Source organism: Triticum urartu, chromosome 3A (genome assembly GCF_056163025.1).
Source record: "Triticum urartu cultivar PI428250 chromosome 3A, HENAU_Tu73, whole genome shotgun sequence".
In the NCBI taxonomy this organism is placed as follows: Eukaryota; Viridiplantae; Streptophyta; class Magnoliopsida; order Poales; family Poaceae; genus Triticum; species Triticum urartu.
The window spans coordinates 558,789,021-558,806,400 of record NC_141875.1 but is presented as its reverse complement, the minus strand read 5'-3'; the positions used below and the strand labels follow the sequence as shown (position 1 = coordinate 558,806,400).

The 17,380-nt window shown below is 47.5% G+C and overlaps 2 protein-coding genes across 2 annotated transcripts; one reads left to right on the top strand and one right to left on the bottom strand.

Annotated features, from left to right (window-relative positions):
* Positions 1-7,350: 7,350 nt before the first annotated feature.
* PPD6 (thylakoid lumenal protein (Mog1/PsbP/DUF1795-like photosystem II reaction center PsbP family protein)) lies at positions 7,351-8,731 on the bottom strand. The gene is made up of 3 exons (XM_048708939.2): positions 8,295-8,731; positions 7,848-8,164; positions 7,351-7,765 (listed from the first exon to the last, which is right to left on the bottom strand). Exons 1-3 carry the CDS (start codon positions 8,620-8,622, stop codon positions 7,595-7,597), a joined length of 816 nt encoding a protein of 271 aa, XP_048564896.1. The 5' UTR covers positions 8,623-8,731; the 3' UTR covers positions 7,351-7,594.
* LOC125545081 (uncharacterized) lies at positions 8,730-10,007 on the top strand. The gene is made up of 4 exons (XM_048708940.2): positions 8,730-9,028; positions 9,134-9,327; positions 9,449-9,607; positions 9,697-10,007. Exons 1-4 carry the CDS (start codon positions 8,899-8,901, stop codon positions 9,838-9,840), a joined length of 627 nt encoding a protein of 208 aa, XP_048564897.1. The 5' UTR covers positions 8,730-8,898; the 3' UTR covers positions 9,841-10,007.
* The last annotated feature ends 7,373 nt before the right edge of the window (positions 10,008-17,380 follow it).

Here is a 17,380-nt window from a genome sequence, read left to right as displayed (position 1 = left end):
GTCCTACTAACACTTAGAAGATCATGATTTCCTTAAGCTTGTGACCTCGTAGGTTCGGTAACTCATAGATATGAACGAAACCATTCGTTCAATGACCGACAGCAGAACCGTGGACGTCCATATTGATCCTTATGAGCACATAAATGATATTCGAGTGAACCTTTGGTTATCATGTGATGTTCCCTTTGCTTCTGATACTCCACAAAACCCAAGATGCGTCGGTATCCTCCTGAGTCATCACATGCTCACTATACCGTTATCCTCGTTACCGGTTTTATTCTTCTTTCTCGTTATTGTGTTCCGGCATCCCCGTGATGAAGTCACATGTGTCTAGACAGATGATGATGGATGTCATCAGGGCCCTAAGAATATCTCTCCATCGTCATAGAAGCAAATCCCACTATCGATCTATCTAGTCCCTTGTCAAATTTTCTGATGAACATATAAGTTGTCGTTACGATCGCCGTGTTACAGGTGACGTTTGAGCAACCCGAAATCCCACTGTGTGGTAAGAAGTGACTACGATACTCTCATGGTCTAAGGAGCAAAACCACATGTTAACATTCCGTGTTATTACAATTGATTACAGATGATATTAACTTAATCCATAACAAACAAGTTTGGATCGATTTAGTATGACCGTTCTTCTAACGTCATAATCTCAATGTTGTTTTAAAACTATCGTTACACTTACAGATATCCTAAGATCCGGAAAACATGATCACCAACAACACTTGAGCTAGTCCTAAAGGCAAGACTAGGAACCTTTTATTTTACCATTTATCATTCCACACGTGCATACGAGTTTTCCAACGAATCGCATATTTCAGGATCATAGCAGTTATAGCAGAGAATATAAACTCTATAATTATGAATATGAAAATATAATGATACAATTAGTATTGCTTCTATGACATATTTCCAACAACAAAGCGCGAGAGAGGAGGCTGGGAGGAACAACATCGGCGGTGGTGCCAATGTAGTAGTACGCATGAGAGAAGGCAGATAGGCAGCGGCAGTGCATCTGACACGACGAGCACGGGGTCGCGGGCGAGTGATCCCGTTGTTGACACGACAAACTAGTTGCTAGCGTCGTCGCCGCAGAAAAAGTTCATGTGGATGGACGAATAGGAGGGCGCTGAGGCAGAGGATAGAGGAGAATAAATAGAGTGTGCACGTCATGGCAGCGTCAGCTTAGTAGGATGCAGGAGAGGAGGCCAAGATTAGCGATGGCGACGATGACGCCACTTCAGCAAGACGCGGGAGAGGAGATCGAGAGCCGCCACACCCAATGGGTCGTTGATTTTCCTTCGCCCTGAACACAAGTGTCTAAATTAAGAATCGACATGGATTGCTTGCATGTATCCTTGAAATTCTGAATGAAACGGGTCTTCAATTCAGCCCATGAACCAATGGAGTTAGCAAGCAACCCTTTCAACTAGTTACGAGCCGGCCCGTCCAACATCATGGTGAAATACTTTGCACATGCAACATCACTGACATCCAACATCTCCATAGCCATCTCATAGCTCTCAATCCAAGCCTCTGGGGGATGATCCGCTATGTAGTTAGGCACTTTTACGAGGGCCCTTGAAATCCTTAGGCAATCGCTCGTTGCGTAGAGCCAGCACTAAACATGGCACTCCCAAGGTTCTAGAGGTCACTCCTGCCTCCACAGATGCTGACGGATAAACCGGAAATTTTTGTTGAGCTGCTAACTGAGCCGCCAGCTTAGCCTTCCGACGTGCCCTGGCCTGATCCACCAAAGTCTGAGCATCGACACCACCGCGTTTCGGGTCATGCCTGAAGTAAATATGCCCTAGAGGCAATAATAAAGTTGTTATTTATATTTCCTTATATCATGACAAATGTTTATTATTCATGCTAGAATTGTATTAACCGGAAACTTGATACATGTGTGGATATATAGGCAGAACACAGTGTCCCTAGTAAGCCTCTACTAGACTAGCTCATTAATCAAAGATGGTTAAGTTTCCTAACCATAGACATGTGTTGTCATTTGATGAACTGGATCACATCATTAGGAGAATGATGTGATGGACAAGACCCATCTGTTAGCTTAGCATAATGATCGTTAAGTTTTAGTGCTATTGCTTTCTTCATGACTTATGCATATTCCTTTGACTATGAGATTATGCAACTCCCGGATACCGGAGGAATACCTTGTGTGCTATCAAACGTCACAACATAATGGGTTGATTATAAAGATGATCTACAGGTATCTCCGAAGGTGTTTGTTAGGTTGGCATAGATCAAGACTAGGTTTTGTCACTCCGAGTATCGGAGAGGTATCTCTTGGCCCTCTCGGTAATGCACATCATAATAAGCCTTGCAAGCAATGTGACTATTGATTTAGTTGTGGGATTATGCATTACGGAATGAGTAAAGAGACTTGCCAGTAATGAGATTGAACTAGGTATGGAGATACCGACGATCGAATCTCGGGCAAGTAACATACCGATGACAAAGGGAATAACGTATGTTGTCATAACGATTTGACCGATAAAGATCTTCGTAGAATATGTGGGAACCAATATGAGCATCCAGGTTCCGCTATTGGTTATTGACCGGAGAGGTGTCTCAGTCATGTCTGCATAGTTCTCCAACCCGTAGGGTCCGCACGCTTAACGTTCGATGACGATTTGTATTATATGAGTTATGTGATTTGGTGATCGAATGTTGCTCGAAGTCCCGGATGAGATCACGGACATGACGAGGAGTCTTGAAATGGTCAAGAGGTAAATATTCATATATAGAATGATAGTATTTGGACACGGAAGTTTTCCAGGGGTACCGGGTACGTATCGGGTCATCGGAAGGGGTTTCGGGCACCCCCCCGACAAAGATATGGGCCTTATTGGGCCTACGACAGGACAGACCAGCCCCTAAGGGGCTGGTGCGCCCCCATATGTGCCGGCCTAAGTGGAGAAAGGAAAGGGGAAGGAGGAAAGGAAATAGAGGGAATAGGATTCCCCCTTACTTTCCCCTCTCCCCTCTTTCCTTCCCCCCTTCGGAGATAAGGAAAGGGGGAGGCCGAATTGGAGGAGGCCCCCAAGTAGGATTCCTCCTACTTGGGGCGCCCCATGGTTGTCCCCCTCCCCCTCCCACCTATATATATGTGGGGAGGGGCGCCTAGAACACACAGCAAACATTGTTAGCCGTGTGCGGCGCCCCCTCCACAGTTTACGTCTCCGATCATATTCACGTAGTGCTTAGGCGAAGCCCTACGCGGATCACTTCACCATCACCGTCACCACGATGTCGTGTTGACGAAACTCTCCCTCGACACTTTGCTGGATCAAGAGTTTGAGGGACGTCATCGAGCTGAACGTGTGCAGAACTCGGAGGTGCCGTACGTTCGGTACTTGATCGGTTGAATCGAGAAGACGTTCGACTACATCAACAATGTTAATCTAACGCTTCCGCTTTCGGTCTACGAGGGTACGTGGACACACTCTCCCCTCTCGTTGCTATGCATCTCCTAGATAGATCTTGCGTGATCGTAGGAATTTTTTTGAAATTGCATGCTACGTTCCCCAACAATGCCTACGGGGTTGGCTACGGTGTTGCTCACTACTTGAAATTGTACGTATAAGCCGCCTGTTGAGCCACTGCTGTCTGAAGAAGCTCTCTGGCCCTTCGCATCTCTATCGCGGCTGGAGACTCGCCTTCCACCGGGAGAGCCGCCAATCGTGTCGCCGCAGCAATCATGTTATCTAGAGGATTGGAACAGTGACCCGGCGATGTCGGAGCGTGCTGAGGTGGAGTCAAGCGGGGCGAGTCAGCAGCTCATGGTTGAACCGGCGCTCCTGTCACCGGTACTTCACCAGCCCGATTCATCACAGGCGGGTCACTGGTCCCTGCCCCAGGTGTGTTGAAGAGGTTTCTCGCGTCGTAATCCGAAGGTAAGCGACTTTGGTGCCTCCTTCTCATGTTGGCATTTGAAGCGTTTCAATCCAAGGTAAGCCGGAAAGATTCTGCATGAATCTGTTGTGCCTGAACGTCCAAAGCAGCTTGCTCCGTGGCCATGCTAGCATTTTCAGCCGCCAACTCTTCATTGGCCTAAGCTATCTCATCTCGTAGCTTCACAACATCCACTTTATGATGTTCTTGAGTGTCCGGGGTCACCTCCGCCCCCATCAAAGTTGCCAAAGCATCCAGCAGTTCGGTCAGAACCTGAGCCGGCGGGCGCGCGGAGCCGCTAGCCACAGCCGTTGCTGCAGCCGCTGAGCTGGAGGTCATGGCCACGGCGGTCGTTGAACCGAGCACTGGTTGTGTACCAGTCATGAAGATTGCAACCCTGTTCGGCTGCTCATAGGGGTCCGGAATACTGTCACCATCTGAACAGCCCCCAAGCCGGCCGACCTATAGTTGATACATTGAATCGGTCTCTCCGGTTGATGACTCACCATTAGAGTAGATGGCCGTCTCACCAGCAGACACAGATCCTTTCTCAAGTTCCGCCCCATGGATGAAACCCACAAAGGCGTGCTTCACAACGGTTTGATCTTGGCGGGTCGTGCACGCTGAACCGCCTCGACGATGTCAGTGCAGATGTCTGGCTCAGGGCCTGATTCGCCGATCTTGCCGATGAAGACGTGGATTCCGCCGAAGGGGACCCGGTACCCATACTCGATTGAGCCGGCCTCGGGGTCCCAGCCCGCATCGTCGATGTAGAGCTTGCCGCGATGACTCTTGGTCATCCGGCCCACGGCATATCTCTTGATCCCTGCGAAGTCGCCCTTTAAGAACTCGAAACCACCGTGCACTGGCCCCACGGTGGGCGCCAACTATCGTGGGTTTAACACGGCAGATGTCCTAGCGAAAGAACTTAGATGTGGAGCCATCGCGACTAGGTTAGCTTAAAGGGGTTAATCGGGACAAAGGACGCAGAGAGTTTATACTAGTTCGGCCCCTCGTAATGAGGTAAAGGCTTACTCCAGTTTGGGGTTGTTTTGCTTGTGTTTCGATTACCAGGGAGCGAATCCGCTTGACCTAGTTCTCGACTTGTTGTTTCTTGAGTTAACCCGCCGCCGAGTCACCCCTTTATATACACAGGTTGATGCCCGGCGGCTAACAGAGTCCCGACTGGCTCATACACAACGTGTCTGGCTCGGTGACTAACTAAGCTTGCCTTACAATACAAGTTATACATATGGCGGTTCATCCTCTTGGGCCTCAAGTCGCCTCTGGGTCTTGGGCCTTCAATGGGCTTCCTTCATGACCCGCCATCTTCATCTTTAAGTCGTCAGTGGTATGACCCGGCCCCTCCTAGGCGGGTTATACCTAATAGTTATATCCCCAACACCATTGCTGGCGTCAGTGTAACAGGACGCGGGACAGAGTCCTAGAGGAACGATTAAGTAGCCTCTTAAATCAGACCACACATATGCATATGTACAATCACGAGGAAGATATAGATATACGCGTCTACGATCGTGGAAACAGAAAACATGCAACACGAAAGTCGCGCGACGAATTTGATAAAATTCGTCCAGAATAGCTTTAAACATGAACACAAAATTAAATATTTACCATATATGAAACTATGAACCGGTCGCCTGAATGAAACTACAACATCGATGTGCTTTTTTTTTCATGTAGACCTTATCTTGAAACCTCAGGTGCACGAGGTATGAGACCGAATGAGGTTGCATTCCTGGACCAACCCACGCGTGCTCTCGTGCATCGCCCAAGCTTGACTCGCTGGAAACTGCCGATTTGCACATTCTTTGCGGGCCTGGCTAGGAGGTACTGTAAGTTTCGTGCTATGCAGCCCAAACAGTGAATGTAGGCAATCACACATGCCATTTCATTGCACACAGGGCTGGTTGGGCTCTAAGAGGGCAACTAAAGACGCCCTTGGTTGCTCCTTCACAAGGGAGGTCTGATACCACTTGCTTCTGCTACTGCAGTTGCACTGTGTCATACCCTTAGGAAGGAGCAGGATCCTCGAGTGGTGGCCCACGTCGAGCTTAGCGGTGGAGCGTTTTAGGATGAAAGAGCTAACCATGGTTGTCTATGTTACCTTGTGGTGTCATCTGGCTAGAACATAACAACAGAATGGTTGTGCATAAGTCATCCCTACCAGGCCTGGTGGTTGCCACGATCAAAGCGGAGCTCGAGCTGTTGCCACTCAATGTCCTCAATGCATAGTTGTTTAGCTTTTGGGTGCTAAGCATCCTTCACTTAATTAGTTGTAGACTTAGAATTATGTTTCCATCTAGGTACACGTGTTTAGTACCATTTTTATGGGGTCATCAAAGTACTCTCTCTTTTTAATTAGATTGCACCATCCGATTTTATGCCGATTCGATAGCCTTATCATCTATACATGGTGGAACATTAGAAGGGGCCTTAGCGCATGTCTATGGTGGGCCTACATTTCAAGTACACTAGTTGTGCAGCAGTGGGGTAGGGTTTGATCTCACATTTGATTGCCTGCCCTGTACTCGGTTGTAAATGATGTTTGTCTCTCATCTCAATGGAAAAGACATGCAGTGCTCTTGCATGAAAAACAAACAATGGAATTGCTAAACCTCAGTCGATTGGGTACTTAACCAAGTCTCAGTCGATGCTTTATTCGTGAGATCTCACATGAAGATCCGTTCAAAATTTTCTTTTAAACTTTTATATGTTATGTGACTTGACTGAGACTTGGTTAAGTCTAAGCACAAATTTTAGTTGAACCAAAGAACTATCGCACAAAAACGCACTTAGTCCATTTCGCACTTAAAGAAAACCCATCCGGAATAATCTATCGTCTTCGAGACCTGGCACAGAATCAGCCGCCAGCAGTCATCACACTTGATGATCGGCAGAGGCATGTCGAGTTGTCGGGCTAGGGCCGAGCCCGCTCGAATGGCCAACGAGGATCTGCTGGTGGGTGACTGACAATGCAAGCGGTAAGAGGAGGAATACATACCACGAGGCGGCGCAACGAGCTCCGGGTGGCTACGCTTGACGAACCCCGACAAAATACGACGGCGCCGGGCATGGGTGCATCGAATCCGGTGGGGGTGCGCGTCGAATCCAACAGTGCAAGGACGAGGAGCGGCGGGTGGTGCCAGGCGACTGCGGTGGTGAATGGTGGCTGGTGGAGGAAAGGGATGGCCGCTCTGGAGTGGATGCGGTCGAGCGGGGGAGAGTGGCGCCGGTCGAATAAATTAAGGGGCCACCGACGCCAGGTGTAAATGTTTTACTTCTCTAATGCTAATAAGGATCGGCTAGATCCAGTTTAGGCCCTTGAAATATATTTTTACTCTCTAAAGTCTTTTAAGAGATTGGCTAGAGATGCTCCAAACGCTGCATGGTACCTCACGTGCATGGTAGAATATTCAAACTCAAACTTTTTTGCTGTTGGGAAGAAGATGCCAACTGATTCTGATCAGTGTGTACATTGGAATAACCTCTATAAAAAGCTAGTGTACAAGCTTATAGTCACCTTAGTCGATCAAGTAGCTCATTACAACTGTTCCAAGCCTCAAAAACAGGTACCATTTTCTTTCGTGGAAGCAGTAAGCAAGCAAACCCGCGCGTCCAGGTCTGGAGGCCAAGCCTGCACTTGCTGCAATCATATTTGGAATGAATCTACCATAGCCTTCAGAATCTTTTCCGACGACTGCCACTGCTTGTCGCTGGCGCTCGCGACGAAGAGCACCACCGTGCTCCCCTTGGCCGTGGCCTTGGCCAGATTGTGAGAGCCCGTCAGTGCCAGTGGGGTCTCCAGCACATAGCTGTAGTACTGCGTCACAAATAATTTACGCCCATGCATCAGGAATTCAGGTTTCAGCAACACCTTCAGTGAGTTATCGACGGCGACTTACAGTTAGGTCGCCGATCTTCTCGACAGAGGCCTCGATGATCTCCTCGGGTTCCAAGGTGTTGCCGGTGACGAAGGGCCCCAGGGAGGCGATCAGCTTCTCGGGGCTGCCGATGTCCTCGATGGTGGCGTTCGGCCGGTTGGTGAGGCGGATCAGCGGCGAGGCCACCACCTGCACTTTGCCCTGCCTCTCGTCCTCGAATTTCACCTCCACCCATGGCTCCGCGCACTTGGGCTGGCAGTAATTGCCGGAGAGTATGTTGGCCACTCGCAGCTGCTTCCAGGTGGGCGGCAGGATGAACTCATATGGTTCCACATTGCCTGAATTTCATGACAAAACTCAACTCAGTTGACTAATCGACAGGGTGCATCAGATTGCAAGATAGGTACTAGCACTAACAAGGAACAATGCATGGAGATAGCTAGAAAGTAGCAAGAACCGAGTGATCACCAGCCCGGAGGGCGGGGGTGTCCTTGGTGGTGGCCTTGAAGAACACGAAGCCCGGGCTGGCCGGCGCCGGCGGCAGGTACTTGCCGGCCTCGACCTCGCGCGCTCCCGCGGGCAGCGGCGTCGCCGAGAACAGCGCACCGAGCGCCGTCCCCACCACCAGCTCCCTCCTGTGGCTAGCAACCGCGAGAGGCGCCGACTGCGGGGCAGGGGCAGCGTTGTCCGCAGACACAGCGTGGAGAGCAGAGGAGCGCGTGGCGCAGGAGGCGACCCGCAGCCGGAGCGTAGGCCGCAGGAGCGGGGAGAAGACGGAAGAGGAGGAAGAAGCCATGAGCGAGCGCGCGAGGGCCACGGGTTCGCGCGCGGGAGGGTCAGAAGAACGGCCACTCTTATCCAGACGAGTGTGATATTTGGCCTTGTCGACGCGCTCGCATTCTTGATCTCGATGTGGCGAGTTTGTGTACGTGTACGTGTACGGAAGAGGTGCCGGGGACGCGGCTGAGCAGCGCCCCCTCAGTCAGTCAGCACGTCGAGGATAAGGTGGGATAATAGGGAGCCAGAGGGCGGGTGTGCGGCCGAGCAGCAACGGTGGAATTACTCGGCAACCATGGCGCCTGCAGCCTTGTCCGCCCCCGTCCTTCGCGTCTCTCCACAGTCGGCTGGAAGGGCCGCCGCCGCCGCGCCCGCCGGCGGTCTCCGCTTCGGCCAGACGGCTTGCCTGCACTCCGGCCATTCTGGTATTCTTGCTTCTGCTCCATGCTCTTTTCTTGTGCTAATGAGCTGCACGAATCCAGTGAGCAGATGGATTATTAACAAACTGATCTTGTTATGTTCTGCAAAAGGCCAAACCGTGCTGCGATCGAAGGTGCTGCTGCAGAGGCCCGTGGGGCAGAGGAGGCGCTCGGCGCTGAGAAGCAGCGTGGATGACTCCAAAGCCACGGATGACAAGGTGGAGTTCGGGTACTCGAGGAAAGACGTGCTGCTGATCGGCGTCGGCGTCACCCTCCTCGGCTACGGCCTCAAGTCCGGCCTCGAGGTGACCTCCTCTTCATTTCTCTAGCAAAATCCGGCAGCTGCTCGATTTGCCAACGATGATGAAGAACATGTTTGTATTTTACCTGAACCTGATCGCAAACCCTTTCCCTGACCGCGCGCAGTTCGTCGGCGTGGACCCCCTGCAAGCCGGCAACGTGGTCCAGCTGTTCATCGTGCTCGGGATGACGGTGGGGTGGATCTCCTCCTACATGATCCGGGTGGCCAACAAGGACATGACCTACGCCACGCAGCTCAGGAACTACGAGAAGCAAGTCATGGAGGTGAGCTAGTGACCCCTCTGCCATCAACAAGAAACAAGTTGTGACTTGTGACTTGTGACTGACCACCATTAAAACTGTTTTCGTTGCAGAAACGGCTGGAGAGCCTGTCGGAGGCGGAGCTGCAGGTGCTGCTGGAGCAGGTGGAGGAGGAGAAGGAACGCCTGCCGCCGATGAGGAGGGATCAGGGAATCACCATCAACAGGAAGACGGAGGATCAGACCACTGCCAACTAATAGCTCCTAGAAGACCTCGATCATGATACTAGCCCAGTACATTGTTAGGATAGCTTGCATCGATTGATTATGGCTTTTCCTTTGTTATAAGAATCTGTAGCACAATACTAGTAGTGCTCTTAGCAGCAACACTGAGTTATACTCCGAAGAATAGTTACCAAGATTCACATGGATAGAAGCCATACATAAATTATCTACGGAGGAACGTGACAATAAAAGTCAGGCATTGTCTACACAAGACTCGCTCGAAAAATACTGCACCAGCACTACTCCCTCCGTTTTAGACATTTTAGAAATTCCAATATTGACTACACGAAGCAAAATGAATAAATCTACACTCTAAAATATACATCTGTATATGTTCGACTGCACGCACTCTCCAGTCATCAGGTGGCTGAACCACCTGACGCTAATTTTTTTTAAATAATACATTTTTTTATTAATTTGCACAAATATTACACTCAAAAAATAATTTTTAAAAGTAATACACCGTCGGCCCGCAGCAGGCCGAGTGGACCTAGTCGGCCCACAGCAGGCCGACTGAGATCTTATCGGCTTGCAGCTGGCCGATTGGCCTATCGGCCACCAGTTCAGGTCCAGTCGGCCAGTAGTGGGCCGACAGGGCCTAATTGGCCTGCTGTGGGCCGACAGGGACTAATTGGCCTGCTGTGGGCCGACAGGGACTAATTGACCTGCTGTGGGCCGACAGGTGCATGCCATCATTTTTGTCCCGAACGATCTCCGGATTTTTTTTATAAACTATGACGTATTTTGCGCAACCCTTTCCCCGCAAAATTTTCCTGCCATATGTTCGCGCCAACTCTTTCCCGTCACCCGTTTCCCGCCATGTGTTCGCGCCAACTCTTTCCCGCCACCCGTTTCCCGCCAATCGTTTCCCGCCATACCGCAGTCGTTCTTTCCCGCCATTTTCTCATCCCTACCTATAAAACCCCCTTCAGACAGAGGAGGATAAGCATTCCAGTGTAGTGTAGTTGAGATGTCCCATTATCCTTTCGATCGTAGTTTTCACCCTGAGATGAGCAGGACTCTTCTGAGGCTAGCTACCGATTTCAGGATGGACAATAGGATAGTTCCATGGGACGAACTCACTGGTAGTGACACCATAATGAATGAGTTGGCTCACGAATTACGTATGTCTGGGTGGCCTGAAAGGACCTATGAGGAGGTACGTATAGAACTTCTTAGGTTGCATGCAAGGTGGAAGAAGGTAGTGGAGCCGGAGAGTGAAACTTTCAGAAGGACTGCAGAAAAGCATCCATTTTTATGGACTGAGGAGAACGAGGACGAAGATGATATCTTCATGCCGCCGCTTCCGGGTTCTGCATCGTCAAAGAACAAGAGTTTTGCATTGTCCAAGGGCAAGAGTACTGCATCCTCGAAGGGCAAGAGTTCTGCATCGTCCAAGGGTAAGAGTTCTGCATCCTCGAAGGGAAAGAGTTCTGCATCGACGGAGGATGACGATGATGACTTCATGTAATTTTTATGATGTATGTTGTAAGTTTAGTCGTACGTACCGTTAATTTAGATGTAGTTCTATCTAGTTGTTTATACTGTCTTGTTGTATGAGCATTATGTTCTATCTAAATATGATGTTATAGTTCGGATAACAGAGTACTAAAATAGAGTAGGCATATGTCTCATACATAAGTACATAGTCATTTGTCTCATACATAGAATAGACATAAGTCTCATACATAAGTAGATGGTCATGTCTCTACTGATAGATGGAAGCGTCAGTGACGACGTCTGGCCTGGCGGGGAGGCGGATCTGAAGCGGCGACCATCCCAACCTGTTAGGTGGCTTAATATTACGAGGAGGAATTTTAGACTCTCCCTGGTCATGCTGTGTATCCTGTGTGGGGCCTGGTGGAGGAGTCGAATACATGTTCATCCACTGGGTGTGCTGCGACATCTGAGCATGTATATTCTTCTCGGGTTGTTGATCACTCCCCCACGTATCATGTGATGCTGACATAGACGCATGATATCCGTAGGCTCCTGCATGATGGAACGTTTAGTCATGAAGAATGAGGTCGCCTCAATTAATATTGAAAACAATAAAAATGAAGACACTTACCTGCTGGTTGTGACGGCTGCTCTCGCTCAAACACGAAGCTCGATGAGGGACCGTGCTGCTGTGGCTGTGGAGAAAACACGAAGCTCGATGAGGGACCGTGATGCTGTGGCTGTGGAGAAAACACGAAGCTCGACGTGGGCCCATAGTGCACTAGTAGAAAAACGGTCAAATGTGAAGCACATTAGTGCTGGTTTGAATTTGAGCCGGCACTAATGTGACCATTAGTGCCGGTTCCAACGGCTAGGCGGGCGGGCATCATTAGTACCAGTTCGTGGGCAACCTTTAGTACCGGTTCATGCCACGAACCGGTACTAATGAGGCTGTGTCAGGCTATGGTCAGGCTGGGGCCCCCACAAAGACCTTTAGTACCGGTTCATGCCATGAACCGGTACTAGAGTTTCATTGTAATCTGATTTTTAGTCCCACCTCGCCAAGAGAGAGGCAATATGAGCGGTTTATAAGCCGTGAGTGCACAGACAATGACGAAGAGTTTCAATGCTCACCTGCATGTTGATTAGTTTCAAGCCTTGCGGAATAGCATAGATTGCACTGAGCTATGTGCAGTGCAGTCTACACTATTCCGAATGGCTTGAAGCAAATTAACCAGCATTGCACCTCTTTTTTATTTTTAATAACTTATTTGAACTCCGGACTTCTTTTGTGTTCAGTATGCAGCATTCAAAGTGACATCGTCAATTTCCAACATGTTCTGACATCATTTGTTGTTTTTCGGTCATTTACCTAATTGTTTAGAGAGCTAAATGACCGTGAAATTGAAAATCACTACAAAATGAATCCTGAAAATGTTGAAAACTTGGCATGGTATCATCATATTACCCGCATAGCATGCGCGAAAGAGTAGAGAGGGTCACGGCAAAAACTGGACACACTTCGTGTACAAACTGGACAAACTCTTTCGGAGTATCAGGGTTTCGGACGAGAACTCATCTGTTACATGGCCACTTCAATGTTTTTTAAACTTATTTGAACTCCGGACTTCTTTTGTGTTCAGTATGCAACATTCAAAGCTATGTCATCAATTTCCAACATGTTCTGACATCATTTGTTGTTTTTCGGTCATTTACCTAATTGTTAAGAGAGCTAAATGACCGTGAAATTGAAAATCACTACAAAATGAATCCTGAAAATGTTGAAACTTGGCATGGTATCATCATATGACCCGCATAGCATGCACGAAAGAGTAGAGAGGGTCACGGCAAAAGCTGGACACACTTTGTGTACAAACTAGACAAACTCTTTCGGAGTATCAAGGTTTCGGACGAGAACTCATCTGTTATACGGCCACTTCAATGTTTTTTAAACTTATTTGAACTCCAGACTTTTTTTGTGTCCAGTATGCAGCATTCAATTTCCAGAAGACAATAAATAGAAGAAAAGAAATAATGCAGAAAAAAAAACTATACAAAAAATTACTCAAAAATAAATAGAAGAAAATAAATAATGCAGAAAATAAAAAAACTATATAAAAACTACTCAAAATAAGTAGAAGAAAATAAATAATGCAGAAAAGAAAAAACTATATAAAAAATTTGTTGGCGCTGCACAGTGGGCCTGCCAGACCTAGGGTGTGCAAATGCAGGCCCAGAAGGGCCAGCAGGCTCACAGGGCAGCGCGCCCTAGTTAATTAGGCCCAGAAGCCTGCTATATAGAGAAGCTCGAAGGAGCAGCCGCGGCTGGGTTTATAAACCAGTGCGGCTGCCCTTCGCTCGGCGAGGTGGGACTAAACATTGTGCACCGCCGGTGGCAGCGCACAACCTTTAGTACCGGTTGGTGGCTCCAACCGGTACTAAAGGGGGGGGGTCTTTAGTATCGGTTCGTGGCACGAACCGGTACTAAAGGGGACGTTTCCTGCCCCTTGGCCTGGCGAAAATTGGCCTTTAGTACCGGTTGGTGGCTCCAACCGGCACTAAAGACCCCTCCTATATATATGGAACCTACGAAAAAATTAGTTTCGCCCACCAGTAGTTCTTCTCGATCCAAACTTCTTCGCCGCGCTCGTCGCCCCATCGCGCGCCGCCCTCGCCGCCCCCGCCGCCCGTCGTCGCTGTCACCGCCGTCGCCCACGCCACCCGTCGTCGTCGTCACCGCCGTCGCCCCCGCCACCTGTCGTCGCCGTCACCGCCCGGCCCGTCGCCCCCGCCGCGCCCGTACGTCGCCGCCCCCGTCCCCCCGTCGTCGCCCGCCGCCGCCTATACGCCGCCGCCCCCCGGTCGTACACACACACACATAGAGAGAGAGAGACACACACACCACACACACACCCCCCCCCCCCCCCCACACACACACACACACACACACACCACACACACACACACAGAGAGAGACACACACACATACACACACACATTGTTTTTACTTATTCTATTTTCTGTTGTTTAGATTAATGTTAGATAAATTACGTAGATAATAATGTTAGAATGTTAATGTTAGATGAATTATATGGAAAAGATGTTAAATATTAATGTCAAATATATTTTACATGAATTAGAACAAGTTGAACTAGTTGAATTAGTATAGCTAGATATTAATTAGGTATATATATGAGATTTGAACTAGTTGAATTAATATAACTAGTTTATTTTTAGTATGAAAATTAATAGAACAAGTTTATTTTTAGTAAGAAAATTTAGGTATATGAGATTTGATGATCTAATCAAAATATTACTATATAAAACTACCTACTTTATTTTAGTAAGAAATTAATAGAACTAGTTTATTTTTAGTAAATGCTTAGTTGAATTAATAGAACTAGTTTATTTAGTTGAATTAATAGAACTAGTAAGTGTTTAATATTTCACCTATATATGAACATATATGTTAGATATTAGATATAAATTATATGTTAGATATATATTTAATTTAGTTATATGAGATTTCATTATCTAATTAACAGAACTAGTTTAGTTGAATTGATTGGTTGAACTAGTTAGTTGAATTAGTTCAATTAATTAGGTATATTTTTCGTAAGTGCTTAGTTGAACTAGTTGAATTAATAAGTGTTTAATGTTTCACCTATGAACATAGGAATGTCGTCTGACGACGAACACGATTTCATTATGTGCGAAAATTGCGAAGACCAGCACGGCCTGTGCGGCAGAAATTTTCTAGTTGATGATAGACGCTTCAGCATCAAGCTGGATGAGAACTTCGAAGTGGATACAGTAAGTCACAACGACAAGTATTTTTTCGTAATTAAGCATGACTTATGCTTCATTTGCTTCACCTTTTAATTTTAATTTTTCACTATTCTACTAGCGTATCCCCTGCCATGCAAGAATTTTTGTCTTGGATAAGATAGGTTTCAGTCCTAACGAAACTATGGAGGTAAAAAGAGTTTACTTGAAGACCGAGCATGGTTATACCTTCAACGTCAAATTATACAATGCAGACACATACACCTATTTTGAATGCAAAACTTGGCAAGCACTATGCAAGGCTTATGCATTTGAGCCTGATATGGTTATCACCTTTGATATTCGTCCAGAAGATGATATTGAAGGTAATAGAGACATCCGGGTCGATGTGCAGACGCCTCCAGTTCTACCATTATGTGAGTTTCTCAACCATATTTATGTCTTCGATATGAGATTATTTGAACCAGTTGAATAATTAATAGATCTCAATTTATATTGACAGCTTACTTCCAATCAAGCAAACATGTCCGACGCTTGGTAGACAGGACCGTCCACTATCTCGGGGCTGAACTAAACTGCGAGGAGACAAGTCATTATGTTTCATGGCTTGAGGATCTTGATGCTGTCAAGACAAATTTCTTTCCTGCACTTAGAAATGTTAGTACTCAAAACGTGCGACCAATAGTGTTCGTACTGAACTACGGTCACATATATTTAGGAAAGATGGTAAGATTTCTACTATTTCTCCTCAATGCATCTTTTGCATCCATTATTTTTTAAGCTAAACTTCATTGCTAAGTATGTTACTATACGATGTTCTTCAACAGGGACTCCCGATGAATGTTGTGCCTGATTGGATCGAGACTAAAGGTACCATGAATATTGTTAGCTTACGGCCAAGATATCCTACAATGCACTTTAGTGCATCCATGATTTCTAATAGCAAGGAATGCTTAATAGTAAAAGACTGGAGCAAAATTGTGAACGATCACAGAGAAGTACTAGGGGGAAGCAATCAGAAGCGCAACCCACGATTAGGAGACAGGTTCATCTGCATGCTCCAATATGATGAATCAGCAAAGCTATACATGTTCTATGCTATTTTACCTGAGAGAGAGAGCAGCAGGAGTGATTAATTAGCTAGTTCATGCTCTTAGTACTTGTCCTCTCATGTCCGTGTTCTTCGTCCTGAACTTAATCTCAAAGAGTGATTTGCTTTTGTGGTGTTATGAACGCTTATAATATCATTACCATGTTGAACTCGATGATATCTTTGCTATGAAAACCGTTGGTGATGATATATATGATGCAAGAGTTTTTATACTAATTAATATGATGATGATGATGATGAGTTATTATATCATTTATGAAAGAAATTGCATATTAGTTTCAACTGGATGGATTCTAGCTAAGTGATCAAGTATATGCCATATCCATATTACCTCCATCACTTAAGTAGGTGATCAAGTATATATAATATGGATATGACATATACTTGATGACTTAGCTAGGATCCACACGCATCCAGTCAAACTAATCACCTAATGATTTAACAACTCATTATAATGTAAAACAATCACTAAATTAAATTGAAAACACAAAATTAAAGTAAAAATAAAAAATAAAACCAAAACACACCAAAACATTTAGTACCGGTTGGTGTTATTGTTGGGGAACGTAGCAGAAATTCAAAATTTTCCTACGTGTCACCAAGATCTATCTATGGAGAAACCAGCAACGAGGGGAAGGAGAGTGCATCTACATACCCTTGTAGATCGCTATGCGGAAGCGTTCAAGAGAACGGGGTTGAAGGAGTCGTACTCGTCGTGATCCAAATCACCGGAGATCCTAGTGCCGAACGGACGGCACCTCCGCGTTCAACACACGTACAGCCCGGTGACGTCTCCTACGCCTTGATCCAGCAAGGGGTGAAGGAGAGGTTGGGAAAGACTCCATCCAGTAGCAGCACTACGGCATGGTGGTGAAGGAGGAGCGTGGCAATCCTGCAGGGCTTCGCCAAGCACCACGGGAGAAGAGGAGGACTTGGGAGAGGGGAAGGGCTGCGCCAAGACTTGGGTGCGGCTGCCCTCCCACCCCCACATATATATAGGGGCAAGGGAGAGGGGGGCCGGGCCCCTCAGATCCAATCTGAGGAGGGGGCGACGGCCAAGGGGGGTTGCCTTGCCCCCCAAGGCAAGGGGGGCGGCCCCCCTTTAGGGTTCCCCCAAACCCTAGGCGCATGGGCCCTAAGGGGGGAGGCGCCCAGCCCACTAAGGGGTTGGTCCCT